The sequence below is a fragment of the Mastacembelus armatus genome, chromosome 19, assembly GCF_900324485.2.
Source record: "Mastacembelus armatus chromosome 19, fMasArm1.2, whole genome shotgun sequence".
Taxonomy (NCBI): Eukaryota; Metazoa; Chordata; class Actinopteri; order Synbranchiformes; family Mastacembelidae; genus Mastacembelus; species Mastacembelus armatus.
In genome coordinates this window covers 9,992,295-10,020,130 of record NC_046651.1, presented here as the reverse complement: position 1 = coordinate 10,020,130, position 27,836 = coordinate 9,992,295, and the positions used below count along the sequence as shown (strand labels likewise).

General features: G+C 42.8%; 1 protein-coding gene across 3 annotated transcripts in view; it reads left to right on the top strand.

Annotated features, from left to right (window-relative positions):
• The window catches only part of ntn2 (netrin 2), a 41,080-nt gene extending 15,670 nt beyond the window's left edge, over positions 1 to 25,410 (top strand). For all 3 annotated transcript variants that reach the window (XM_026316314.1, XM_026316313.1, XM_026316315.1), the window contains exons 3-7: positions 9,486 to 9,674; positions 15,017 to 15,166; positions 17,050 to 17,103; positions 21,203 to 21,277; positions 21,366 to 25,410. In XM_026316314.1, the coding sequence (XP_026172099.1) occupies positions 9,486 to 9,674; positions 15,017 to 15,166; positions 17,050 to 17,103; positions 21,203 to 21,277; positions 21,366 to 21,751 (854 nt within the window). In that variant the 3' untranslated portion in view covers positions 21,752 to 25,410. The remainder of the gene's footprint in view (positions 1 to 9,485; positions 9,675 to 15,016; positions 15,167 to 17,049; positions 17,104 to 21,202; positions 21,278 to 21,365) is intronic.
• The last annotated feature ends 2,426 nt before the right edge of the window (positions 25,411 to 27,836 follow it).

The following is a 27,836-nucleotide window of genomic DNA, read 5'->3' as shown; positions in this document are numbered from 1 at the left end:
CTCCTGGTTTCCAAAATGCTACACAGTTTCCCATGGGTCTCTTCTTTGCAGGAATGATATGCGACTTCGGTTCATTATTTGCAGGTTATTAGCCAATAGTCTGGCTGCCCTTTGCAAGTTGCACCATTTACCTGATCGCACATCCGGACACACCAAAAAGTCAGTGCCAAATGTCCCCAATTTCCTGTTCCAAAAGCCTATTATTCTGGAAGAACTTGTTCCATAATATCCTCAGAGTAACAAGAGAGTCTTTAAAAAGCCTCTCTAATGTAGATTACAGCCCATTCTTAAAACGCACACACCTCTTGATGATTTGTCAGATTACATTTCTTTATGACACCAGGCACAAATGGTGGCTGGCTGCATAACAAGCCTTGTGGCAAGGCACTGTGGCAGCAAGTATGCATTTGGACTACGAAGGTGTGTAAAAGTGGCAAGTTACAGAGCCAAGAAGTCCCTTAGGTGTCACCAGAGCCTTCATGAGGCCCTCGGGGTATTTGGGTTGGAAGGAGGGTGTGAGAGGGCCAGGCTGGGGTCATGATTTCTTTCTGTGGTGGTGACAAGGTTAAGTTGATGGGGGTTTTTTTTCATAATGAGGAATTCAGAATGGGCAGATGTAGAACCAAATTGTAGTATTTTTCACACCCCACCTTAAGAAACTGTGCCCAGTAGCCAGATTTCATCATTCACTACATAAGAACATTGTCTCTAACAGGCTGGTTTGATTGTTCATGGGTCTTAAATGCACAAGATTACTGTCTACACTCTTGGCAGGCTCATGTACTGTCTCCAGACACAAGCCATGCACACACATGCCGATCTGCCGCCTCCCTCACTATGAATCCTGTCTCCAGACACTAGTTTAGAAATCCACATTCTAGTATGCAAAGATGCAGAAAGCGCCGTCTCATAAAGGATTGTGTCTGTTTGTATTGAGGGAGACATGATGGAAAAACTTGTGATTTATCTGCCTGGAGTTTGAGCCACAAGACAGGCTGAGGAAACAGATGGATAAGAGCTATTTAGTTAGTTACTGTTGTGATGGAGTGTTGGTTTTTCTGCGGGCATGGCTCTTACCTTAATGTAAATACATTATGTTGATTTAAAACGTGAGACAGTAAATCATGCCATAATAGAGTCTGCCATAGTCGCTGTATAAGATGAAGAGGCCTCTTGTGGAGTCAACATCAATGTGACATCCGGTATAGATGATAATTTATGGAGGTGCAGCAGCTCTGTGCTCTTGGCTGGGTCTATAGGCATCTTGGCCCAGTTTGGCTGCGGCACCAAGCTTTTCTATTCTCCAGCCTTTCCTCTCCCTCATTTGGACTCAACCTGCAGGAAGTCCAGAGTAGTGCTCTGGGACATAAGTAGCCCAAGGCCATACACCATCCATCCCTAATGGACCAGCCAAGCCAGGTCTGCTCACACTGGTATGCATTCATAGCGTTAAACACGGAGGTCATGTAAAGGCAGTGTAAATTGCAGGTGAGCTGTGGTTGGTAGCAGGGCTGGGTGTTCCTGAGCTGCAGCAGCCTTTGGGTGTGGTGTTGAATATTTTAATAGAAAATGTAACATTTGGAGTCCAGCAGGAAACGATGGATATGCTATTCTGTTTTTGTGCAAGAGGGGAGTTTCTTTTTAAATGAACTCAATCATCCAAATAACTACTCACTGCAGAGTCTCATTATACATCAGTCCATGTCAGCGCCTGACACAAATTACTTATTACCTCTAAAAAGGTATTACTTGTTATATAATACATGCGATTAGATCATTTGTGCCACACTAATGAAACATGTCATTTTTATAGTGGGAGAAGGAGAAGCAAAACAAACAGATTCTCAAACTCCCTCAAACCTTTTTTTTTTCTTTTTTTTGGTGGCTTGTGGGTTTGATGGGCTCAGCCTCTGCTGTTTGGAAACTATTAGCTGGAATTAGGGGGACACTGACAGATGGGTTTCTTAGGGAGGTCAGTGTGATCCAGCAGAGGTATATGTATGTGTGTGTGTCGGAAGAAGAGGCCAGCCAGGGACACACGCTCAGGAACCAGGCTCAGGCTAAGCTCTCAGATGTGTTCAGAGCTATGGAAACTCTGAAGACCACAGAAGCACAAATTCTCCTTTTTTATTTCTTCTTTTAGCTCTCTCGTCGTTTCACTCGCTGACAAGTGGCAGATGGTTATTTGACGCTGATTAGAATTTCAAAACAGGCCTCTGTCCTTTCACAGCATTTTTCCTGCTCTACATCTCCTTACAAGGGCAGGCAGAGGTCAGCCCTGTGTTTCAGTCATAGAGCAGACACTTTGTATAAAATCACAGCACAGTTGGTGAGGCTGCACGAGTTGGACTACATGGAAAACACCACATTTTTAGTTCCTCAGTTGTAACATGGAGAGAAGCAGGATTTGCAACATAGTGTTGTTTGATCTTGGGTAGAACCACCTCACTGGAATGTTTTGAATTTTCACATTGATCTCATTGAACATCACACTTTGCAACACACAAAAGCCACAACTTCTGCTCAGTGGTCAGCCGACATTTAGTCATTTGTTCCTAGAGAGAGGGCATGAAGATAAGAAGCTGAGTGAACAAAAAGTCTGAACTGCCTTGATATTACTGCATGTATGTGCCATGTATGTTCCAACTTTCACTAACTGACTTAAAGCCCTCCCACCCCTCCGACCTCCGCCGCCTGGAGGCTAACAGTGAACTGACGCTTTAATTACTTACACTGCGACACTCAAATGAGTAAGAGGTGTGTGTGTGTGTGTGTGTGTGCAGCTGAAGGGGGGTTGCTGAGCTAAGGAAAGTGATTTTGAAAAAGAAACCTCCACAGCTGAGGAATGTTATTCTAAAATCAACTGCTCTATGAAATAATTCCTCTGGGGTGGTTAGCGTGAGATGCGGGAACTGCGGCAGTGTGAGGCTAACAAACATGAGGGGTGTGAGAATTGATTGGTGCTGTTTGAGTATGTGTGTGTGTACTAAGAGCTTGAAGCAAGAGTAGCTTCCTTTGTCTGGCTGGGACAACAGGGTTTGGTCAGTTTGACTGGTTTGTACTGTAACTCTGCTCTTTGCTTTTATTCCCTCTGTCAGGATTGCAGCTTTGGTGCTTGGCCAACCCACAAGGGACTGATGCATTTCTCGTTCTGTGAAGCCACCCATAAAGGCTACCTGGCAAGAGAGGGAGCATGGTGAAACAAATGTTACGGACAGCAAAGTGTCAAATAACAGCGTTAATATCAGTCGGGTTAAAACCTTGGGAAATGCTGTGTAGCTGCCTGAGGCCGTGTGTGCGTGCGCGTGTGTGTGTGCATCTCCTTAAATCTGTGCATTTGTGAGAGCCACATGTAATTTAGTAGTGCGATGTAGCATTTCATCCTGATGCCAAAGCAAACTGGTGGAGCTGGAGTGTGCCCACCCTGCTCTCCCAGGCCCCCATCGACTCTGTCCCACAGATGGTAGCAATCAGCTCCTGAGGTGCCTGTCACCACCAGCGTTCACTTGCTTTCTATCCTTGTGTAACTGACTCTTGTCAAAGATTAACTTTCTGCCTGTGTTTTTTTTCTCCTGCTACCTCTCCTTTTCTTTCATAAGTTGTATTTTTTTTTTATTTTTACTCAAATATTTTTTTCTCCTCTTGTTGAAGTCCTTGTGTTTTGGTAACAGTTTGTGCTGTTGTAGGCCTCTGTGGTCTACTGCTTGAGAAAATTTGTGGTTTTTGGCTGTCAGCTGAAGTTGCTGGTGGCAGCAGGATTTAGAGGGCTGTTAAGAGAAAATATACGTCCTTGTCAACAATGAGTGCACGACTGTCGTTCAGCTCCTTTCTATTTTGGTTTGTTGAAGCTGTGGTTTTGTTTTGACTCTGGCTGATCTGTCATTGTCACTACGTCTGACATCATGTGGATACTGTATACTGTATGTGTCTGCATACATCCATGCATGTGGAATAGACATTGTCTTGTTAGTTTATTTGTAGCAGGTCTGGCATGAGTTTCTGGAGCTTAGCCCAAAATAGAGACTAAACATCAGGATATCCCAGTTTCTGCTGGATCAGTTTTGACCATTTCTTTATTTTATTAAATACACACACACACACGTGCTAGGCCACAAAGAGCTGCCAGAGCAACTTTGGTACTTCTTGGAATACATTCTGCAAGTCTCTGGAAATCTTACAAACACCAGTCTACCAAGGATATTCCCTCATCTGGTGTTTTGTGGTTGAGATTGCTTATATGTCTTACATGTTGAGTCAAAATCTCCAATATGTGTTCACTTAAATTTGGCAAATGTGATTCCATAGCATATGATTCAGATCATTTTCACACACATCAAACCATTAAATTGAATAAATAAAAATGCATACAAAATGCAGCTTCATGTTAAGGCAAAAAAAAGTCCCCTTAAACTGAACACAAGGATGAAGGTAATTTCATTTCAAAAAGAAAACGACATGGTAGTCATTACATGGTTTCAAGGTTTTCAGGTCATACCTGGCTTCTTATCTTATTATTTCTTTCCTCAGGTTAACATTTCACCTTTGAATTTAATGCTTACCTGTCACATTGAGTACAAGGCTGCATCCCAACCTGATAGTAAAACATGAAGCATTTCACTCCCCTCCAATATTTCTGCTGGCATCTCTGGCCCCTGTATGCTCCATCTGTCACTTTCTATTTCTGAACCAACCCAGGCATTGCATGGAAGTGCCCTGGTAATATGCCACGAGTCAAAATTACATTTAATTTTTTTTTCATTCAAATTGCTAATTAGATTGTGCAGTCGTCTGCTTATGCCCAAGTGCTCCTGACTGCAGGATACTGCCTGTCGGGAGAAAAAGCAGCAGACAGAGAGTTAAGGTCAAGGTGGGACAGAGATAACAGTATTTAGATGTGGGGAAGTAAAGTGGACTAGAGCTCTGCACTGACACCGAGCCCCTGACCCTGGCAATCTTCCAACCTAATCTCGTTAAAATCTTTCCCTGGCTGATGCCATCCAGAGACATGGATGGAGGAAAAGATGGTCAAGAGAAAGAGGGAAGGAAACAAGCAAAAAGAAGGAACCAGTGAAAGTATCTGAGATTGGGTCTCATGAAAGTAAAAGGAGAGAGGAAAGGGGAGAGAGGGAGGCTTAAGGGAAGGGGTGGGAGATGAATTAAGGGGACTCCTAGTTCAAAAGGGCTCCCAAGAGCTGGCTCTCAAGCCCACAGCATGAGGCTAACTGCAGACACCAGTGGAGTTGTAGAGGTTGGGGGGCACTCAGACCTGGTGTCAAAGCTAAAAGTAAAAGATCTGTGTAAAAGAAGGAAAGAGTAATTGGGGCTATAGTAGTTTTGTTACTAAAGTGTAGAAGCATAGCATGGTCCGTGTAATGCACACAGCAGGGCTACTGGAGTTGTAGTTTCCTGTTAGTTCTCATCCTGGAGTTCTTAAATCTTTGTCTCAGCTTGTTGTCCACAGCTCATTATGGCACACAGACCCAGCAGTCTTTGCATCTGTTCATGTCTCAGTTCTGTTGAATTTTTTACTTTTTTCTTTTTTTCTTTCTGCCATTTGATCCTTGTCGTTGTTTGAACAGTTACTACCTCTTGAAGCAGTCGTCTGTGGCATGTGTGGCTGCACAAATGTGTGCATGTGTGTGTTCGTCCACACTGTACACTGCCTTGGCTCTAATGAGGAGCTAATTAACCGGGTGTTCCCCCTGGTGCCCTGAGCAGGTGGCTGGAGCAGCCAGGCGGAACTCAGCCCAAACACAGACAGACGCACAGCATACACACACATGATGGCAGGAGCCCCTATAGCAGAGCCTGTTTGGCCAGGCAGAGAGGGCACCCAAGGGGTCTGCAGCGGGTCTGGACCACATCCTGGGCCAAGAGGGGAAAAGTGGTAGTGGGAGAGCAGCCCTCCAACTTTCAAGGACCAATTTTAACCATGGGATCTCGGTTTTGCACAGGCATCCAAAATCAATTGGCTGTGCTTACCGGTTTGGCTTTGGGCGAGCTGAAGGAAAAATGAGGTTAGATTTATCCCTGACATATGGAAAGGAACAAAGACACACTCCACTTTGCAAACACACTTGCATTTTATTTGTTGAGCACAGGCTTTACGGGCCAATTTGTCATAGCATGCTTGACAGACCAGTCCCTGAGCTAGTTCAAAGCACAATTACTTGTTGAGGCACCTGTTATGAAAGCTGAACTGGAACAGTGGTGTTCTTCTGTCAAGGGTTAGGGTTAGTGTGCAAACTGTATACAGGAAGATATTGGGTAAAACATTCACTGGAGCAGTTATACCACCAAAATTTGCATTTGGCGATGTTGATTTTGATGACAAAGTGGTAAAAGAATTTTTTGGTCTAATATTTTCCAAGGGGTTTCTTCCTCCGCTCCTTCCATCTCCGCTTTTGTTTTTGTCACAACATCCCACCATTTACCAAGCCTGTAGCTTATGTTTGTTGTTTGATTTCCACGACAACATGAGGAACCAGCTCCGCTATCCTTAAATTGGACACTGACCCTTAAAGAAACCGTGTTCACTCAAGGATCGGTTTCTCCCCACCACCCACAGAACTCCTTTCTGCATCAAAATGTCAGTTTTTTCTCCAACAGATAAGAATTACTGAGTGTTTCTGCAGAGGCTTTGATGTGTTAATGAATTGAAAAATGACCTTCGTCGGAGTTCAGTTATCCCTGCTGAGCCTAATTTGGTTTTGGGGGGGGAGTGGAGGTGGCAGTTTAGGGAAGGTGTGGGGTGTCTCTGTGTGTGTGTGTGTGTGTGTGTGTGTGTGCGCGTGTGTGCACTTCAAAACAAACCCATAAACATTCCAGGATTTTTGGGTAGTTGCAGCTCCAAGCTGAAGTTAACTGCACACTGTGTGTACACCACAAAACACACACACACACACACACACACACACACAGGTACACATACATACACCTTCCTGAGGCCGACGGTGCTTTATGCTGATTTATGTTTCTCGTTAACCTTACATTATGTATTTTCATTGAGTCTCTGGGACTTAACTGTTCTGCAGCCATTTTCATTCAAGATTGTGTTTTGCTCTCAGATATTTAACTACTATTTCTGCCAGATGCTAATTCTCTCGTTTTCTCTCCTCACAGTTAACGTCCTTCGCACCACAGCTACATGTTAAATCAGTTGAAGGCTAAACTCTGCAGTTTTCTTTATATTCTCCACACTTCAACAGATTCTCTATTGCTTGCGACTTTGTTGGCTGATCCAGTTGCAGAGCAGTAAATCGAGAGGATGCCGTAACAGGGCCGACAATACTTCAGCTGGGGAGAAAATGTGATCCATTGCTTTCATGTTCCACTACAAGGTGTTAATGGATACAAGTGCTCACAGCTGTGTGTGTGTTTGAGACGCTTGATCATAATCACAGTCCCCCACCTAGTCCACCCCCCCCCCCCCCCCCAGAAGCCCCAGACACTCACCGGGGTTGTGTGTTCTTTGTCACATTCCCTTTAGAAGAAGTTGGACAGGGTATTTAGTTGCTCACATCTGCACACAAAAAAGATGCAGACTGAAATATACTCACATACATGCACACACACATTACACAATTACACATTTTCATCAATCAATATGTCATCAATGTAGTATCTGTAGTTTTTTCAGTTAAAGTGGGGGGTTAGCCATATCACTACCAGTAAGCTCCATTTAAGATGAAAGCCTTTTAACTCACTTGATTTGCAAACCTCTCTTTCGATCCTACATCAGTATGCCACCTTAATACCGTGACAACGGCCTACAAATCTTCTTCGGACAGTTCTCTAGGGTGAAAGGTCAATCCTCTTCTGGTGCTCACCGGTTCATGAGAACACACCAGAATATCTCAGTACAAACGGTGCTGCCTCAATATGTATTTATACATAAAACAGCATTTCATTAACTGTGGAATTCCATACAAATTGGACCGCATAATAACCAGATGGAACTGGGAAACAGTCTGGGAATGCGCTCCCCCTTTTTTCCAGGGTCGGCACCCAGGGAAAACCATGCCTTTTTCCCAACCTGGTGCCAGGCTTCCCTTTTAATGTGGACGGAGATTGCATCACTTGTATATTACTTATTACTTGCCATATGTATTCGCATGATTCTCCTCCTGGGGCAGGGCCATCAGAGCACCATTAGTAGTCATTTTTGATCAACTGCAAAAAGCTCATTTAACATTGCACAGATCATTGAGCTTTATGTAACTGAAGAACTGACTTTGACCCCAACAGAGAAGTGAGGGAACTGAACAATAGTCCAGGTGTGTGTGAGCTATGGTTGATGGGGAAGTAAGCTTTTAGATACTATGAGTTGCCCTGTTATTGCCACCAGATAAGGAGCAACTGTTAACTCAGACTTTAGTAAATGTAATTCTTTGTTAAAATACTTAAAAACCACCCAATTAAAATATATGAACAAGCTCACTAAGCACACAGTACCACACACAGACACACAATATCCTCCTTGTTTTGATGTATTCCCCATTGTTGTGTGTTATTCTATTCTAAACATTCATTATTAGAAAAAATGGATTTGATCAAATAAAAATTAATATCTGTGTTCTTCTAACAATCTTCATTTGCCATAACTGTTGACATTTTTTGGTCAAACAACTCTGGTGTTGTTTATCCCTTTTTAATATATCTGTGGGTAACTCTGAACGGGAACTAAGCTCTGCAAAATTCGCCTTTGAAGCAGTGGCCAAGTCTTCAGGTCCCATGTCTGACTCTGATTTAACCAGCAGAGGGTCTGGACCAAACTCTTGCTACACAAACAAGAAGAGCAGGTTTCTCATTAGACTGCTCAAATGCAAACCTCACATGTAGAAAATGAACAGAGTTTATGGATAATGTCAGAGCTGCTGTATGCGGTTGTGTGTGGGGGTATCAGTGGAAACACCTGTGAGCTGAAGAGACATCAAGGAACAAGGTGGATTTGAAGTGGAACTGAGAGAGACTGTGATAAGATGTAACTTCACATCTCCCATAAATTCTGGCTTGCCTCGTTTAGAAGACGGCGAGCTCAAGCCCACTTCTTTATCTGAATCGGTCTCGCTTTTAATAGATTTTAGCAGACTTTACTCATCAGTGATTCATGAAATTAATGTCACTCTTTCCAGTGATTAATAACTAATGGGCTGAGAGAAGCTGAATTCATTAATTATGAAATGGAGAAAATGAGCTCTGCAAATATCACTTTTGATTGATGAGTTCTGGAATAGCAGCCAAGCACACAGCCGCAGTCTAGATTATAAACCACTCACCATTATTCTGCCTTATTGGAAAATCTCTCCCAGCTTTCCTGTAATATACAAGGTATTAAGCATATGCTTTACTACAATGCAGGCTTACACTTTGACACTTTCAGATAAATACTGTGAAGATATTGTAAACTTTTACATTTATCTTGCTCACCTCTGCTGATGGACTCCCCACGAGCGACAATGTTAACGTTCCTCTTCCCTCTGCAGCGTGCAACTGCAACCTCCACGCCCGCCGTTGTCGATTCAACATGGAGTTATACAAGCTGTCAGGCAGGAAGAGCGGAGGGGTCTGCATGAACTGTCGGCACAACACCGCAGGACGCCACTGCCACTACTGCAAGGAGGGTTTTTACAGAGACATGGCCAGACCCATCACTCACCGACGAGCCTGCAAAGGTATGAGTCCAACAAGAAGTCACACACCTGAAAAAAGTATGTTGTAAGTTTCATCGGCAACATTAGTCTTTCAAAGTGGTACTCATTGTTTACTCGTTTTTGAGTGAAGTGCTTGTGTTTTTACTGTATACTTCTGAGAAATCACTTTTTCACTAAGATAGAAAATCAGATCTATTTTTCTTTGGATTTTCCATTGATTAGAGTTAATGTCCCTTGGTCACAGTTGTTGCATTGACTATTCGCTCCTGATGAAAGTGAATGTTCAAAAAGTAGTTCAAACTACCCAGTTCTTCTGCTGTCAAAAGCATAAAACATGTATATTTTTCTGGGAAAGAATTACTACTCACAGTATGTTTACGGCAACTAATGCGAAGGTTTTTATGAACAAGGATCAATATGGTAGTAATAGAGTAGCAAGATGAAAATGTATTTATATGAAAATGTCATGGATTATTATTTTAAGCTCAGCTCGACTCTTTACTTGGCAATATGCTGTGCTAAATGTTTATCAAACGTTCAAACAAAAGCGGACTGAGATGTTCTAACCCTGCTAATACTTGTGTAATCATGTCATTTCTGAGAAAGTGTAAAAGGAGGAAGAGGTTATGACTGGAAACACACACGATCGTGGTAACTTTCAGTGAAAAAAGTTACCAGTATGTCTGAATTTCCATACTATAGAAGAGACAATTCAGCTGGCTGCCCCATCAAACGTGCTCCCGTACCATACAGTACATAATGTTCAATCACTTGACTAAAACATGCACTGTAGCCCTTTATTATTTCACATTTTCAGTGAATATTTTTCGTGCTCTCCTCTCACTGGACACATTACAAAAACAACACCCGTCTCCCATACTCGTTGCTCAGGAAAATATTCAAATCAATAGCAGAGCGAGAGCATTCTTTTGTCCTGTTGATCCTGATGAAGGTGAAGAATCACTTCCAGAACATAAAATAACAGCATTGTTGAGAGCTGCCAATGCTCATAGCCATGAAGACCTTTTGGTTGAAATTTCATAGTGAGAATCTCCCACTGGCTTTAGCTTAGTTTTCCTTCGTCAGCCGACCCGAGCAGTAACTCAGCACCCAGAGGTTTGTAATGGCGTGGTATCAGGCCACAGTTGCCCATGTTAGTTGCACTGAGGTGTTGAGCCATTCATCACAAAATGGCAAAAACTCCACAATGACTTGGTCACATACCTTAAAGCTTAAGTCATTCAACTTGTAAATGCACAGAAACACTGACAGAAAGAGATCTGCCTCAATCCTGACATGAGATCAGTCCTGAATGTGTCTCTCTGTGTATGATATTCTCTTTGTAACAAACATACAGACACACACACACACACACACACACAAGTCCCCTGACATTACAGTTTGTCCTTATCAGAGCTGAGTGATCAGGTAATAAACCATTTATGTCCCTCCTCACACAGGCTCCAGTTGTGACAGAAATGAAAGTTAATGTCCAGAAAGCCTCTACTGAGCAGCTGGTCCCATGATTGATCAGAGCAATTCCACACACATATAGGAGCCGTCATCTTCCTTTGCCTCAGCCCTGGCTCTTTTTATCATCTCCATTGCCCGTGTTTATAACCACCATCCACTCTTCTTCCCCAGCCCCTGACAACTCTCATCATGACTCATTGCCAGCCTATATAACCTCTCTTTTTCTCTTACCGCGGCATTTCAGCTATGATTTTTGCTTTGCTCCGTGCTTTAAATCCACGTGTCGGGGTCAAGATAGAGGTCCGAGGTGCAGTTTGGCTGAAGGGTTTGAGTGTCACGTCTGACACGGAGTTATGACAATAAAATACAGGTGTTTTCTAAAGCTGAGATGAGTGGAGAGGGCTTGGGGCAGCGGAGGCTCTGAGACAATGAATACACCATGCCTGTTTCTAATCAAACCTACTCTAAATGGGTGTCTACACACAATCTGAAAACTATATGAGGAGGAGTAACCACTTCACTCCTGCCTCCATCACCACCATCCCTGTTTACCCCCCACATACACCAAACAGACTCTCTGTCCTCCCTGTTAAGTATTAAGGACCCATTTCAAAGCGAATCTGAAGGGCTCTAGCATAACCAGTTTAAATGCCCAGACAGTCGCTTCTCTACAAGTCTTCACAATGTTTTTATATAAATATATAAATCTAAGCTGTACAGGTGGTATGTGTTGAGCACAGGAAACACTGATTAAAAAAGCATTAAAAAAGAGGGCATAGTCCACACTGGCCGTATGTTACTGAAGTAGGGCATGAGGATATTTGCTGTCAAAAACACTGTGGACCAGAAAATGTTCAGTAATCTAATTTACTAAGGTAATTGTTGGTGAGTAGTATATTACCTTGCCTGTAGAAGCATAAAATATGATCCTTGGGTAAATCTATGGAATTGATATTTCAATCTGAAATGTGCAGTGTGGAGCTGCTCTGTTGACAGTTTGGCTCATCAGTCATACACAGAGTGTTTTTACCTGAAATGGTAAAATAATGAAAAAATCACCATAACCATCAATTCTTCACAAATGAACACTTTTAATATTTATTTTCACAATGAACTAGCCAGCAGAGCATGAATGAGTGTTAAAACATGTTACCAACTGAGGGTACAAATAACACAATCTTCTCCAAATCTTGCAATTGCCAGTAATGCAGACAAAGAGCAGTCCTCCGTGTTGCTTAAGGCCATATGAAGTCCTAATGCCAGAGCAACACAAATCAGTTAGAGTGAGCAAATGCCCAGTCAAAGGGCTACATATCCCAATGCGGTGCCTGTCACGTCTGCAGTCACGCAGGCTTGAAAAGCCATCAACATCTGAGGACATTTTTACTGCATCTTAACTGGCCCAAGCCCTTGCACATAAAACTTCAGAAAAAAACAGTTTGAGAAGAGCTGGGGGTGGAGATTGACACATACTCCCCCTCTCATCCCCAATCTTTTGCAGCCCATTCAGATCTGGAAGCACTGGTTGTTTACTGAACAATGTGTGTGCAGTAAATTCTAGTGTCCTAACACACTCTGATTGTTTAGCGGGGAAGTGAGAACGTGTCATTCACTACTTGTTCATAATGACGGCATCAAGTTGATGTGCCTGTTCAGAGATGAGCCTGTAAACAATAGCTTGTTCCTCCTGCTGTGCCACATGTCTCGACAGGCATGACAGACCAACCCCAGACTTGTGCCAGACAGATTAAATAACTGGGGGTTTATCCCATGTGTTTTAACACTGGAAACATCATCGCACAGGCAAGAGTAAACGTAGAGTTGATTTAGTGTAGGATTAATCCATTTTAATAAAACCAGAGTGTTTACTTTTTGGATGACATAAAAGTAATCACTTGCTCAACAGCTTATGATGGCGACTCTCTGCAGAGGATACAAGATCCCAGGCTACTTTCTGCAGACCAGCACTTGATATTAGTGTGTTAGTGTGCTAATCAGCTAAGGATGTAAATTCCAAGAATGCCAGACAATCCCTAATGGACACCGTGCCTCTTAGGAACAGTGGCAAGAGCTCTGGATCCAGCTGATGAATTACAGTGTTGGCATCAAGATGTTACCTGTGTAGCACAGTGCCATGGATGGCATCCAACTCAGTTCTGCTTTTTACCCTGCCATATGCGGATGTGTAGTCCCTTTAACTCAGTCACAAACTTTTACCAAATGTCATCAAAGCTTGAGTTTCCTGGTTGGGCCCGCATGCCTCAAATGGTGGGGATTTTGCACAGGCGCTGAAGCATCAGATTTATGTCTCCGTGCACAGCTTCAAACAGAGCACAGCCACTTTGACACCTGTAGACTGGTCGACCGTGCCGGAAAAGGCGAACGTGTTTCTGAAGATCTGAGCCGCAGCTAATCCCTCCCCACCACACCACCAGACACACACAATCAGTCTTGGGTCAGTTTCAGCCATTTAAACCCTCCCTTCAGCCAACAGGTGGTAGGGTTCTTAGGCTCTCCTCTGTTGTAGCAGCTAAAAAATGTCCGGTGCAAATAAACACATTCACAGTTCCGTCAAGTGGTGGGAAGAAACCATGGCATGTTAGCAGCTGCCTTTCCCTGACAGGCTCTGTAACAAACTGTTGGGTTACAGGGTTTTCCCCGAAGTGTAATTTTGGCCTTTTTTGTCTTTTTTTTTTAATAAGCTTGGACAATTACAGCTATCATGTTACAGTCAAGTCATTCTAAGTTTGCTTTAGCAATTCTGTGCTAGCCTGTGCCTGTTTTCCAAAGAATCAGACTGAAAATAAGGAGGAAAGTTTGTTGTGTTTTTGGCAGCGTGCCCATCAATAAGCACATAGATAGGCAAGGATGTTTTTCTGCAAAGTGAAAAACCAGTCACATGTAACAGTTTTTATATGTCACTGATGTGTTTGCCTCACTGGCCACACGGTGAAATGTTAAGTATGTGTTTATTATTATTTAAAGGACAAATTTCTTTGCAGCACAGTGTCCCCAGTTTAATAAGACTGACTGTTTATGCTGTTGAGCACTCCAGAGGCTCTGTTTGGCTCTCTCACTGTTTCTGTCTCATCCTGTCCTTCAGTTCTCACTTTCCAGTATGTTGTTTTCCCACTCTCCCTCATCTTCCTAAACATCTTGCAAAGCGCCCTCGGAAGGCTTCGGACCAGCATGCCAGCTCTTGTATTTGACAGCTCTTTAAACCAAAAAAAAAGAAACAAAAAAAAAAAAGAAATAGAAAAAAGCCTCATGTTGCTCAACGTGGTTTGAATAAATCGCACAGAGCCAGCAGAACTCATAAAAGTCAGAGTGAGGTGACCGGAGCGTTGCTTGTTGCTGTTGGCATTTGCTGGGCATCAACTGAACTTTCGGGAAGTGATGAAACAGCAGCCACTGGATTGTACACAGCGTTTACGAGGGCGGAAACAAGCTGAGTGCTTTTCTCGGTCTCCTGACAGTGATGCATAACAGGCATCATTCCAGTCCCCTGTCTGTCTCTGTGCTGTTTTACCTGTCACCTGGCATCTTCAATTTTCACACTTCAATTCTTTATTCTTATATTTTTTTTACTCTTAAATTCTTTATCATTTGCTGAAATAGACTTCACAGTTTTTCTCCCTGCAGCATTCAGCACAGAAGCAGACAGGAAAAGGGTTGCATCACTCTGGGACCTTGAAGTCCTGAGCCAACCATTCAGTCCATGTGCCTGTTGTCTGCAGGCAGAACCACAAGATGCTAAACCTCCACAAATAAGCTGCTGTCTTGTGTGCGTCATTTTGGAATGAAGATGAATAAATGAACTTCTAATATTATTTCCTCTCCCCACCTCTTTCTCCCTCCCCCTTCACACCTGTTCCTGACCCCCACCCCAGCCTGTGACTGCCACCCTGTGGGCGCAGCAGGCAAAACGTGCAACCAGACCACAGGCCAGTGCCCCTGCAAAGATGGTGTCACTGGCATCACCTGCAACCGCTGTGCCAAGGGTTACCAGCAGAGCCGCTCACCCGTGGCCCCCTGCATCAGTGAGTACCTCATACAGATATGTTCACACAGCCACATGGTCATTGAAAATGGAATGATAGCCCAAAACATGCACAAACAAGATATCAAACAATAAAGTCACATTAAACTGAAATGCGATCAATATTGAAAAATCCTTTTGAAAAAAAAGGGTCAGTATAGATGTATAGTGTTTTTTTGTTTTTGTTTTTTTTGTTGTTTTTTTTTTGTTGGTGCAAATCAGTGGACAGCTGGTTGTGTGAGACATTTGGTTATTGCTGCCAAATTGCTGTCAATGATGTATAGTGTATGTGTGTGCGTTCTGTAGTTGTTGTAGTTTGCAGGGCGGCTACACAGGTTTTTAATTTCCTGTGACAAGCTTGTGAATGTGTATGTGGGTTATGAAATTTGCCAGTGGCCCAGCACACACAGGCATGTGTAATAGAGGGCAGCTTTCCACCGCACTGTGCCAGGCGGTACAGGCACACATTGCACACACAAGGCAACCTTCACCAAAGCAAACCGTGCTGCCCAGTGCCGTATTGAGCTTTACCACACTGTGCCACATGGTGCCATGTTGTTTCTCTCACATGCAGCTCCGGAGCAGATGGCAGATGGGCGAGAAGGACAAAACAACTGTGGTCATGGATGGCAGACCCCACTCATTTGAGTGCCACTGAACCATCCAGTGAGAACAAGAAGAATTGTTTGGGCTTTGAAGTGCATACACACAATTGGATCCATTACGAAAAGCGTTAGCGATGTCTGTGCGTGTCAGTCTGGCCTCGTGATGAGCATCTTACCTCCTGTTGAGGTCCTGAACTCCAAAGCAGAAGCCCATTAAGTAGCCAGTTAGTATGATGGCAGCAATCCTCATGTGGATGATCCTTTCATCATCTGTATGTCTTCATAGAATGTGGCCACGAGGGCACACAGCTTAAAGGGGCTTCCAGCAGCTGCGCCTGCCTTCACAAAGCTCTGTGTCCTTATTTGTTTTTGTTGGCGGGGTGTCCATAATTTCAGAGACAACTGCTGCTTTTGTCTCAACGGCTTTCCAAGAACCCCCATTACCTCTGTCCAACACACCCCCACAGGTTTGGTTCTAACCCTCCACCTCCAAATCCAATCAAAAGCAGATCCTCTGAGTGGACGCTAAGCCGGTGTTCCAGTAAGTCTGTTTACAGTAAGAGCAGAGGGCCTGTTGTTAGCATTAGCATTTGTATTGGAAAGTTGCATATGATTAGAAGAGAAGTCCTGGAGGAATTCCACAAGGCACTTTTTAGTGTAGCCAGTGGGCACAGCAAGGGAGGGCTGCATCTGTCTCAAGATGATCCAACCAAAATTGCCCCCTCGCTATCTATCCATCTGTCTATACATGCTTGCACGGAAATTAGACAGCAGTGTTAACCCAGCATCTGTTAGGGGAGGACAAGACTAATCTTGTGCAACCGCCTTTCCATTTTAATCAGTAGCACAAAGAATAACCTTTGTCTCACATGTATCAAATGTGCCAACGACTGAATGAACTGATGGATCTGAACTGAAATACCAGGTACAACACTTAAAGTCGGTCCCCTGATCTCCACTATTTAGTGCCAATTATACTGTTTCAGTAACTTTCAATGCATTCCTTAAAAATTGTTTATCTAGTATGTGAGTCTGTCTGCAGTACCCATGTGTTTTCATCTGCATAGTCTACTATAAAATAACCGTGAGCAAAAACACTTCTCAGTTTTAAGCATACTCTCTGCCCATACTCACTCTTTGAGTTACTTTGAATGACTTCAGGCCCTCTTCATTTCTTTGACCACACATACACTCTCAGGCACCCAGCCACATCACTTAGACTACACTTGAAAGGTATGGATTTACATTTAGCTTGCTGTGTTTCTTGTATGTGTTTCAGAAATCCCAGTGGTCAACCCCACAGCTGTGGTGAGCAGCACAGAAGAACCAGCAGGTGAGTATATGCTCTCTGCACCTCGCCCATAAGCACCCCTGCTTTATGAGAGGAACAAAAACATCGTTTTTAATATTTCTGGACTGGAGTTTTAAGGTGTGGAATAAATATTAATGGAGGGTGGGTCCCTTCTTTTGAAGTTCTGCAAAGTGAACGAGTGCACTGGGGCCGGCAGAATTTTTCCTTTGTCTTTAAAACCTGTGTCCTTGGCACAGTTTCTCCAACCACAAGCCTCAAGTTAGTGGAGCCTCGCTGTGCTCACTATAGCTGCAGCTTAAAGCCAAGGACACAGATAGGCAGCAGAGGTGATTAGTTACAGTTTAGCTGGGAGATATAGTGGAAGGGAGAGTTTCGAGGCGTGAAAAGAGCATTGGCAAGTGACTGGGGGGAAATTTGTTCACTCTCTCCTTCTAACTCTCCAATTTTAGACTCCGGTCAATTACCCTGCCCTTATTTTTCATTCTGCGGCTGTTTGATTTGAATGCCAGTGTTTATTTGGAAATGTTGATTCATTAGTAGGTTTATAACATATATCATCACTCAGCCTGCAGACTCTACCCCCCACTTTGACACTCTATGCCAATCTGCCACTGACAAGGCATAAAATGTTACTTTTTTATATCCGTTCGCTTCTATAAGTGATATATTTTGTCAGAAGGCACATTATAAATTACACTTTTGACTTATAGGTGTCTTACATTTCCAAGTTAAAATACTGTGCAGTTTGAGTGTCTTGCTTCTAGATTTAAAGATGTTTATAATGGCTAATGGTCAGACGTGGTCACACAGTCAGTCAACGTTATGAACAGTAACTATTGAAAGACGTCCAATTAAATGTAATTATATAAATGTTAAAATATGCTTCATTTTAAATAGAAATACACTTTTTTCACTTTGTGGCCAAGAACTATAAGATTGATAATTCTCTCATGGCTGTGCTAAGCTAAGCTAACCAGCTAGCATTACACAAAGAATGAACAGAAAAAGGCCAAGCAAATGTTTCATAAACCTCAGAAAATCCCATATTGTCACTTTTGCACTTTGATTTTGTTCTGATTTTTTAAAACAGGATGTAACATATTAAAAGTGATGTTGGTAGGTGGATTATGTTACTTCTGGACAGGGCAGACTAGCTACTTAAATAAGTTCACTGGCTGCTGTCTCCAGGTTCATATTCAGTCCTAACATCAAACTCTGCAAAATGTGCATATGCATATTTCGCTAAATGTCTAAATATTCCTTTAAATGTAAAGAGGCACTGATCACAAATTACAAAAGTTAGTTTCCTCTTCTTTTCATCTCTGTACTTGGGCCATTGAACCTTTTCAAAATAAAGAAATAAATAATGCACAGTATACTGTAGCCCTTTCTTGTGTTTACTACTTCCCTGGGAAAATGCTACAGGGTCTAAGAAAACAAGAGTTGCTGATCACCAATTCACCTCAGGCTCCACCAAACACTCCAGAGAATTTCCCCCATCTTCCTCCTTCTTAAACTACCATAGAACAAGCATCACCATCAGAAACCTAAGGCCCCAAAATGTTTTTGTGTTAGGGGCGGTGGATGCAATTTGTCCTTGTCATGGCACAGTGAAAAGGGCTCAAGGGAATGAGGGCATCGGGAGCCCCAAAGCCAATTGTGCAGGGTTTCAGAGGGCCGGTCTTCTGGGTCAGTGGGCGATTCACCAAGAGCTTTTCCAGGTGAACAGCCAGCAGTAAGAGACGCTTCATGGGAAAACACACGCTGTCGCCCATCCAGGGTTTCAACACTGATACCTACAGGCCAGCCACTGTATACCACACACAAAAGCACACACACACACAACCGCAGTGATCTAATGAAATCCATGCACATCTCATGCAAATGCATGCTTGTCACAGTTGCATGCGCACTTACATGATAATGATCTGCACAAGAAACCACATGCTCGCTTATAAGGAAAAAGACCTTCAGGACGCTGTGATATTGAACATCATTTATTTAACGTCTGTGAATAATGTACCATGCACACACATCCACACATCCATCCACATGTGCACCTCTCCACCCATCAACATCTACACTTCCATTCATCTTTTTTTTGAACATCATCCTGTCTCGAGGTTATTGGAAGCTGCCGTCTGCTCTCTCTTTCTCCCTTTCTTTCCTTTTCTCTTCTCTTTCTGGCTAATAAAATCCTCAGCGCTCTGATATACAGCCAAGCCTCCTGGACATTTTTATGGGCTTCTTGGTCCCCTGTTTCCTCCTCCTCCTGCCCTCCTTCCATTGCTCCATCCACCCCCCCAAAAAAACCGAACGATGCAACACCCCTACTCTCATGCAACCCAGAAAGTGTAATTTCTCTCTCTCACGACAGTTTTTTTTTCTAATTGAGACATTTCATGTCCAGCTATTTTATTTGGTTTGCTTTGGAAAGCAACATGGCTGAATGGTTTTCCTTTTGAAGGCAATGAGAGGCCTGACCACAGATACCCGTCCAGTTACCAGCATGTGGTTTTTGAGTTTCGTGCCCTGACATTCCATGTGAGCAGTATTCGTGCCCCCTTCACTAAAACAGACTCGAGATATGTTGAAAAATGACTTCCATGGCATAATGTCAGTCCATAATTATTGTATTATAGTTTCTTAACTTTGTGACCTTCTCATAATTAAAATATAAAGATCTAAACTTCTGTCCAGTCAAGTAGAGTAAAGCCTGGCAAATGATCTTTTTCTTTCTTGTTCCAGCTTCAGTCACCATGAACACTACTGAAAAACACAGTACGATGCTTTTTTATTTGATCAAGGGCTCTAGTCCTCGAATTCTAACATGAGCACTTTCATCTGGTTTTGAAAGGTCATTTAATTTTTCCTGTCTTCTTCCTTCCACTTCCCCTCAGCTCTTTTGCTCATGCAAAATGGATTTCACGATCACAGAGCGGAGCAAAGCTTTTAACATTGAGACGACAAAATAAATATTTTAGGATCATGGGAAAACAAACCATGACGAATAATTATATGCATGTGCTTTCAAAAGCCTTCAAAGGTTTCCATATTCAAATTAACTTATCTCCAACAATCTTGGTCCATCGAAATTATTGTAGACAATCATTTTTCAACATCAAATTATAGATAAATGGTATTAGTATGGTTATTGTCGTTTTCTACTGAAGTTGCAGAGAAACCTTGGGCCAAAGTAGTTGCTTCAAAACTTAGATTGAGAAGTTGAGGAAAATTGTTTCCAGCATGTCAGGCCCAGTCTTAGGCCCAAGTGTGTGTGAAGAAAGGCGAGGATGAAAAAGATGCTGGTACTGTATACTAGACAACCAAACAAACCAAGGTTGCTCTTTAGAGTCATTCAAGAAGTCAGACAGCCAAGAGCTCCATTTTCACTGTCACAGTCATAATTGTATCTCCTGATCGCTGCCAGCTCCACCTATGAATGATCAGTGGAGGTCATTTGTCCAATGTGTGGTCTCAGTCATCACATTGGCAGCCAGGCCTATTCACATCCATCCAACCATGACCTGCTTCCACCGCACTCTGTCTTTTCTCAAAACCCCAGAAAACATGTCAAACTGAACACTTTTACTCCTCTGGTATATTTCACTTGCCTCACAGCTCCGGCTGTTGCAGCAATTTGTCAGAGATTGTATTTTAGTGCACAAAAACTCAACCAAGCTCAACATTATCCAACCTGTTGCAGTTTCCTCTGGAGATTTTGGCCACTATATATTGTTGTAAGGGCAAGTGTGAATATACTTTTTAACAAAACATGTACAAATATAATCCAAAAAGGAGACATAGTTTTAATACAGCCTTTCTATATACAACGCTGCCCTTATGTACATGTGCACAGACAAGCTTACTGTGGTTTATGTTGGTGTTATTGACTGCATTGCTTCACAGTACATAAGTTTACAGTGTTTTGTCACACTGTGTTGCATTGCAGATGTGTTGTTAGCTATTTATATGCAACAATGGTACCATCTAAAGCAATATACAGGTCATAAAATGCAACAGTTATAAAAATGATGTTCCAGAGTGTTTCATTATGTGTCATTTGAGGAATTGCAGTTGCAGCCTGCTGAGTTAATGTTGGTTTTCCTTGTTTTTGCAGATTGTGAGTCATACTGTAAACCAGTAAAGGGCAACCTGAAAATCAACATGAAGAAATACTGCAAAAAGGATTATGGTGAGAGAGCAGAATTAATCATAGGCAATAATAAATGATGCCACTGTTGGGAGTGTAGAGCTGAGTGTTTCTGTGACTGTGTTCATAGCGGTTCAAGTGAATGTGCTGGACATGGAGACGGTGGGGGACTGGGCCAAATTCTCGGTTAGTGTGGTGTCTGTGTACAAGAGCCGCGGAGAGCCTTTGAAGCGAGGAGACAACATCCTGTGGGTACACATGAAGGACCTGGCCTGCAAGTGTCCCAAGATCCAGATGAGCAAACGATTCTTGGTGATGGGCGGCAGCGATGGTGGAACGGGCCCAGGGGCGGGTCCAGGGGTTGGCCCAGGAGGTGGAATCACAAGTCCAGGGGCGGAGCGCATGGGCCTGATAGCCGATAAGAACAGCCTGGTGATTCAGTGGAGGGACACTTGGTCACGACGTCTGAGGAAGTTCCAACGCAAAGAGAAGAAGGGGAAGTGTGGCAAAGCGTGATGGTAAAGCAGCATCAATCCCTACCTCTCCCTCCATTACCCATCATGACCCTTGACTTCTCCTCCCCCATCACAGGAACACTGCACATTACAAAGACTGCATGTACCCGACCAGTTTTAAGGACAGCATTTTGTGTATATTGTATAATTATTTTCCTTTTTATTTTTCAAGTTTTGTCTTTATGTCACGTCTTTTTGTCTAATTGGTTTGCCTTAAAAAGGGACCATTAAAAAGGGTATGAAGTGTAGACAAAAGTAGACGCCGTTCCCTCCTTCAACGACAGCAGAAATGTCCACTCGTCCCCCAGCTACGCCCCAGAGTCCCAGCCCCCTGCCCCTCTCAAGACTCTGCTGCCACTTTATTTAGGAATCACATGCAAGACTGCCAGTGCTCATACTTCTCTAAGGATTTTATTCAACAGTGTTTGTCACTTCAGAGACTGACTGAAATCAAAAACAAAACAAGCTGCATACCCTCAGCTTGGCTGCTTCACGTTTCATTGTTGAAACAAACTCATCTTGGATTAGCACATGCTGGACGACCTGACACCCTTTCAATATTTGCTGTTTAGAAAATGGGCCTAATTGCGGTGCTTCTATGTACTGTAACTAAAGAACCTCTTGTCCTGTGAGGAACCAAGGGCTCCCTTTGCAGGGACATTTTCCACAGCAAACCTCAGTCTCACCACCACTGCTGCTGCCACCAAACAGCCCGCACAGAACAAAATGCTCATGTAAGCTCTTATATCAGCAAGTATTTGATGCAACTGCTCATAACAAAGTTTATATTGTTCATGTGGCTACTTGTTATCTCAACCATCCATATCCCAGCCTTATTTGAGTTATATCCCTTTGTTTCATTTTAAGCAGAAAAGGTCTGTTTGCATGTGTGAGTCATATTCCAGGCTTGCAGGATTGTGCCTCACCACTACTTCCTGTCACGAGTGGTTTATAAGTCATGCTTCACCATCATGACTCATTGCTTGTCACTTTTTCTGGAAGATTAAAGCGATGTGGACAAATGGCTGGAATTTTAGAAAAATACCAATATTTCCAAGGAGACTTTTTGCTTTATGTATAATGTCTTCCACTGGGTAGTGGCCTTCCAGATGTTGCTGTGTGGCCGCTGTCATTTCTTTGCCTTTAATTGTCTGAACATCTTTCTGGCATATTTAGTAACTTGGCAGGCTTTGTTTGCCGAATTAAGAGATTGAAATTAGAGTTTCTTTTCATGCAGTAAAAAAAAAAAAAACACAAAAAAACACAAAGTCAGCTAAACAATATATTTGTGTTTTTCTCAAGTATATTTGGACAAAATGAATGAGGCTGGAAAGTTTTTAGTGCTCACTGATTGTATTATGACATGAGCGAATCATATTTCAATCCTCATGTGCTTTGTTATGTTTGCATGTTTGTGGCTTTTGCTGGTCTATCAAAATCTTACAGTGTGCAGAGCAAGAACTAAACCAATATGAGCACTGAGATCCCCAGGAAAACTTCCCCAAGTCATCTACCCCCATTTAACCCACCCTAATGCAGCCCCTGTCATCCACTGCCAAATAAGCATAGTCAGTTTTTAAATTCAATTAAGAGACTATGAAAGTCAGGACCAACGAAAAACCACAGAGAGGCCCTTCGAGTCGCGCTCAAGCCTTTTTTATTTTTTTATCTGCCTTTTGCTGTTATTTCATTTTGTAAAGCACATTACAATTTATTTAAATAGAGTACAAGATAAATACACAGTTTTGAGGTGCACGTAAAGCTAACATAGCAGTGAGTGTGCCGACAGGCATGTCATGCTAGCTGGTGGTTACGCTCCTTTGGCTGTGGTGGTATGTTTGGTTTGACATTCCTCCAAAAGTGTCTCTCCTCTGCTCTCTTCTCTCTGTCTGCCACCACCCTCCCTGAACTCCCTTTTAACCAATTTTTGCATGTTGTGCATCGAGTGTCTTAGATAAGTGACGGCACAGTGGTGAACTGTGCTGCACCGTAGTTGTTGTTTTCATGTCTTCCAAGAATGTACGTCAAAATGTGAAGAACACACACGTACAAGTGTGTGGTCTGATTGTTTATGAATACAGTGTGACCAAGTTTAAGAATGTGGACGCCATGGCATGATAGTTGGTGCTATTATAAAATATGAACAGGGTTAGATGTTCCAGTTATGATAGATCTTCATGCGTATCCGTCTTGTAATGACATTTTCATTTCCTAATCCAAAAGTTACCCATAACTGAAATGAGTTATTACCCATCATGATTTTTGGTGTGTGACAAAAGAAAAGCAAGAGACAAAACAAGTGCTGATGTTTTGACAGCACTATGCCCAGGCCACAATTCCCACTGATGGAATTTCACAAAAATGCAGAACCAAACAGTCGATTATTTGTGTGTTGGCTGCCCGCAGTGACCTGTCAGACAGGTGGTGTTACAGTAGCACCAAGCTCCTCACCCTGGTATGCGAGTATGGCGTGACACATCATGATGGATGGTCAAATTACGTGCCCCTGAAGCCTCTTTGGAACTCAACTCTATAGCCCCCAACTCATGCAAGGAAGAACCACGGTGACCCTGAATCTGGTGTGTCTTTTACATAGAATCGCACAAAATCCTTCTGTACTTTCTATTAGCTCTTGGTTTTCATTCTTTGAAGCGCCCACCCCGAATGTTAGAATAATGATAAGTAGTTAGAGGGAGCCAGATGTTGTTAGGGGGGGTGGAAGCGAAGTCTCTTGTGAAAGCTATTTAGTGAGCCTCACAGTGAGAGCCATCCTGTTGTTTCACGTTAACAAGCCCAGCAGCTTGCCAGTGGAACTGAGGCCATAACTGTATTGCTTTGTTTCCCCCCTGAATTCATAGCATTCACAGGTGTGCGTGTGTGTGTGTGTGTGTGTGTGTGTCTGTGTATGATAGCATGTATGTGTATGTGTAACAGCATACCCAAGTAAACGAGTGGCATGCACATGAACCTAAAGTGCAGAGAGGTAAAAGAGCTCTCATTTTGAAGGACAGAGTTTTCGGGCATAAAGCTACAGACCTTGATGAAGAGTTAACATTTACATTTTCCTGGTTCCTGTTTTTTCTGTTTCACTTCAGTTCACACCTTGGCCTTGTTTAATATGTCTCGACACATTTTTAACGTTGTAAATATGTCCTGGACTGCCTCTGCCAGTTCTGTCGTCTTTTGAAAAGCGTCACTTGCCTGGGATGAATCACATGTATGGATGTACAAACCAGATGATGTTATATGGATGTAAAAAACCAGAAACATATGCTTTTGTGATCATGACAAGAAGATGTGGTTCAGATATTACACAGAATGTATTCCCTGTTGGTTTTTTGTGATTTCTAGACAACGGCCATCCCATTGTAAATGGCTTTGACGAGTAAATTGAGCAAAAATGTGACACAGACTAATCAAGCTCTGCTTTTCCTATGGAGGCACAGATTGGAACTGAAACAACAACCCACCACTTTCTGTTGCATTGATGTCCTGGGAATAATCACTCACTCGCACGTAAATTGTCCACCTACCTATCGCTGGGATCAAAGCGATCCTTCCCTTAGTTCAGCCTTACTCTTCATTTCTGTTTTTATCAAAATTTCCTTGTACATTTTCCACTGAGGCAATGAACCACTGACTTTTCAATCTAAATGATAAAAAAAATAAATTATTAGTTAATGAGCTGTGAGTCGTGTTTATCATCCATCTCCTTTATAGCAGTCATTAGCCCGAGCTGCGGAAATGATATCAAATTGATATGTGTGTGTTCCCCATTGGAAAGTATGCTCACATGCAATGGGTACTACTTTTTGTTTCCACTCGCAGGGTAGACTGGCTCCCTTCTTCTATGAACAGAGCTACAGCTAAAGCTTTGTAAATAAACAGTGAGACACACACACACACACACACACACACAGACACACAGTAATGTGTACCTCAGAGTACCTCACCTCTGAGGAAACCCAACTCCCCAAGTCGTGTCCCAAGCAGGAAACTCCTTACTCTCTCGCTCAAACTCCCCCCTCCTCACCCACAGTCTCCTCTCTCCTCATCTCCCCACCCTCTAACCAAACAGGCTAAGTCCGTTCATCCTGCTCAAGGTAAATTACAGGAAAGCAGTCATTTATCAGCATTATCCCCAGCCATGACCATCAAGTCTTCGAGAACACCGGTTCCTGAAATTGTCTGGACACATATATGTCATAAGTCTCTACACTGAACACTTCAATCCCAGACCTTCTGATACAGTTTATATGGCCTACAACCAATCAGACAATAAAAATCCAGATTTATAGTCCTGTGAGAGGCTCAGCTACAGAAACAGTCGACTTCAGAGCTAAGTAAAGTGAAACTCCACTCCCCTTGATTTCTTTCTTACATTACAAGATTGCTAGATTGATTAAAATCTCTCAGCACTTGAATCATCAGCGGCCCTCTGCTTTGCACTGTGTATCTCCTGCTGGTGACATGACTTAAGCCAAGCCGCTGACCTCAAACACAGGTACAGAATGTGGACTGTAAAGCCCCATTCAGGAAACCACGCTTCCTGTCCTTAACTCCTGTTTCCCCCATTGCTGTAACTAAATTATCACCCTCACTCAGTGTGTGCTAACAAAACCCATTAGGACTCTTCTATATCATCTGGCTTTTTTCAGCACACACTCCCACCATGATAACTGTACAAATGTCTTAAGCTTTCTAACTATAGGAGGGAGGGGGATGTTTATAAGGATGGGAACATGCCAGGCAACACAAAGTTTGAGATGCTATCATGGACGTGTAACTGAATTCGCTTTAGTTTTCTCTCTCTGTTTATGCCAGGCTTGACACACTCTTACATGGCTGAATAATTAAACAGAAACATATTGTACCTTGACAAATTTGAGGTCACAGGAAACCTGCTGTGAAAAGAACCGAGGGGTCGTCCTTGTGTTCATTTGTCAGTAGAGCTGTAATGAAATAGATAATGAAGAAGTCGTAATAATTATTGTCTCATTCCAACAACTGTAAAAAACTCAAAAAAGTTTTCAAGTGTGTTTAGGCAACCACTTGGATGGTTGTAGTGAAAACTGAGCTCTGGAGAGAGACTGGTCAGGGAGAGAGCTGCTGGAAAGAGCAAAGCGGATCTGGCCAAACACTGTCCATTCTTCCCCTTCTCCATCCTACTAACACACACATCCACACAAACACACACCACCCAGCGGCAGACAAGGGGGGGCTTAGCAATTGTGCTTTCATAACCTGCCAAAGCGGTTTCATTGGCTTTAAATGGAGCCTCATTACCACTGTGCTTCAAAGCTCAACAACAGCATTTTCCAGCATGGGGTTTGTCTGTAAGTCTGTTTCCTAAATCTTCTCTTTCCCCTAAAGTACTTCTGTTACATTTCACCACATTCATGACTTTCCATTCTAAGGATCTCTATGACTCCTTCCCCTGATTTATATTTTCTCTATCTCTTTCCTCTCAGAGACGGCAAGTGAATGTGTGAATTTCTGAATGTATCTGCGATCACTCATGTATGTATGCTTGTCTGCGAGTCTGTGAGTGTGTGTGGGTCACCAAGAGCTAACCCCCCTGAAAACCACAAAAAAATGTGGCGAGAAATCTCTGTGGACCGAGATCATAAATATTCAGTGGTGAAGGTCTGATCTCTTTCTCTCTCTCTCACTGCTGCATGTCTTTTCTGTGAGTGAAACCAGCTGTCGTCTGAAGAGACACCACTCCCTCTGGAGCTGACAACATGCGTGACGCTGACCACACCTCCAGTCTCACATCTGTCATCCTTCAATCTCTGCGTCGTTCCATTTTTCCATTTACCTAAAAAGCACATTTATTTCAAAAGAAATGTCTTCCTCTTACTTTGAATCCATTCAATCTTTTACAGATCAATCACATCCCTGGTAGCCGTGGACAATTTACCAGACCCAAGCACACAATGTCGAAGACTTTAAGGGACTGCAGTCGCACAAAACTGGGATTCAGTGTTTTTTTGCTGGTCTTTTTTTATTGGAGAAACAAACTTTATTGGGCTAGTGAGTGATTGAAAATGAGTGAGGAATACAGGGTAATTTAAAACCAGTGT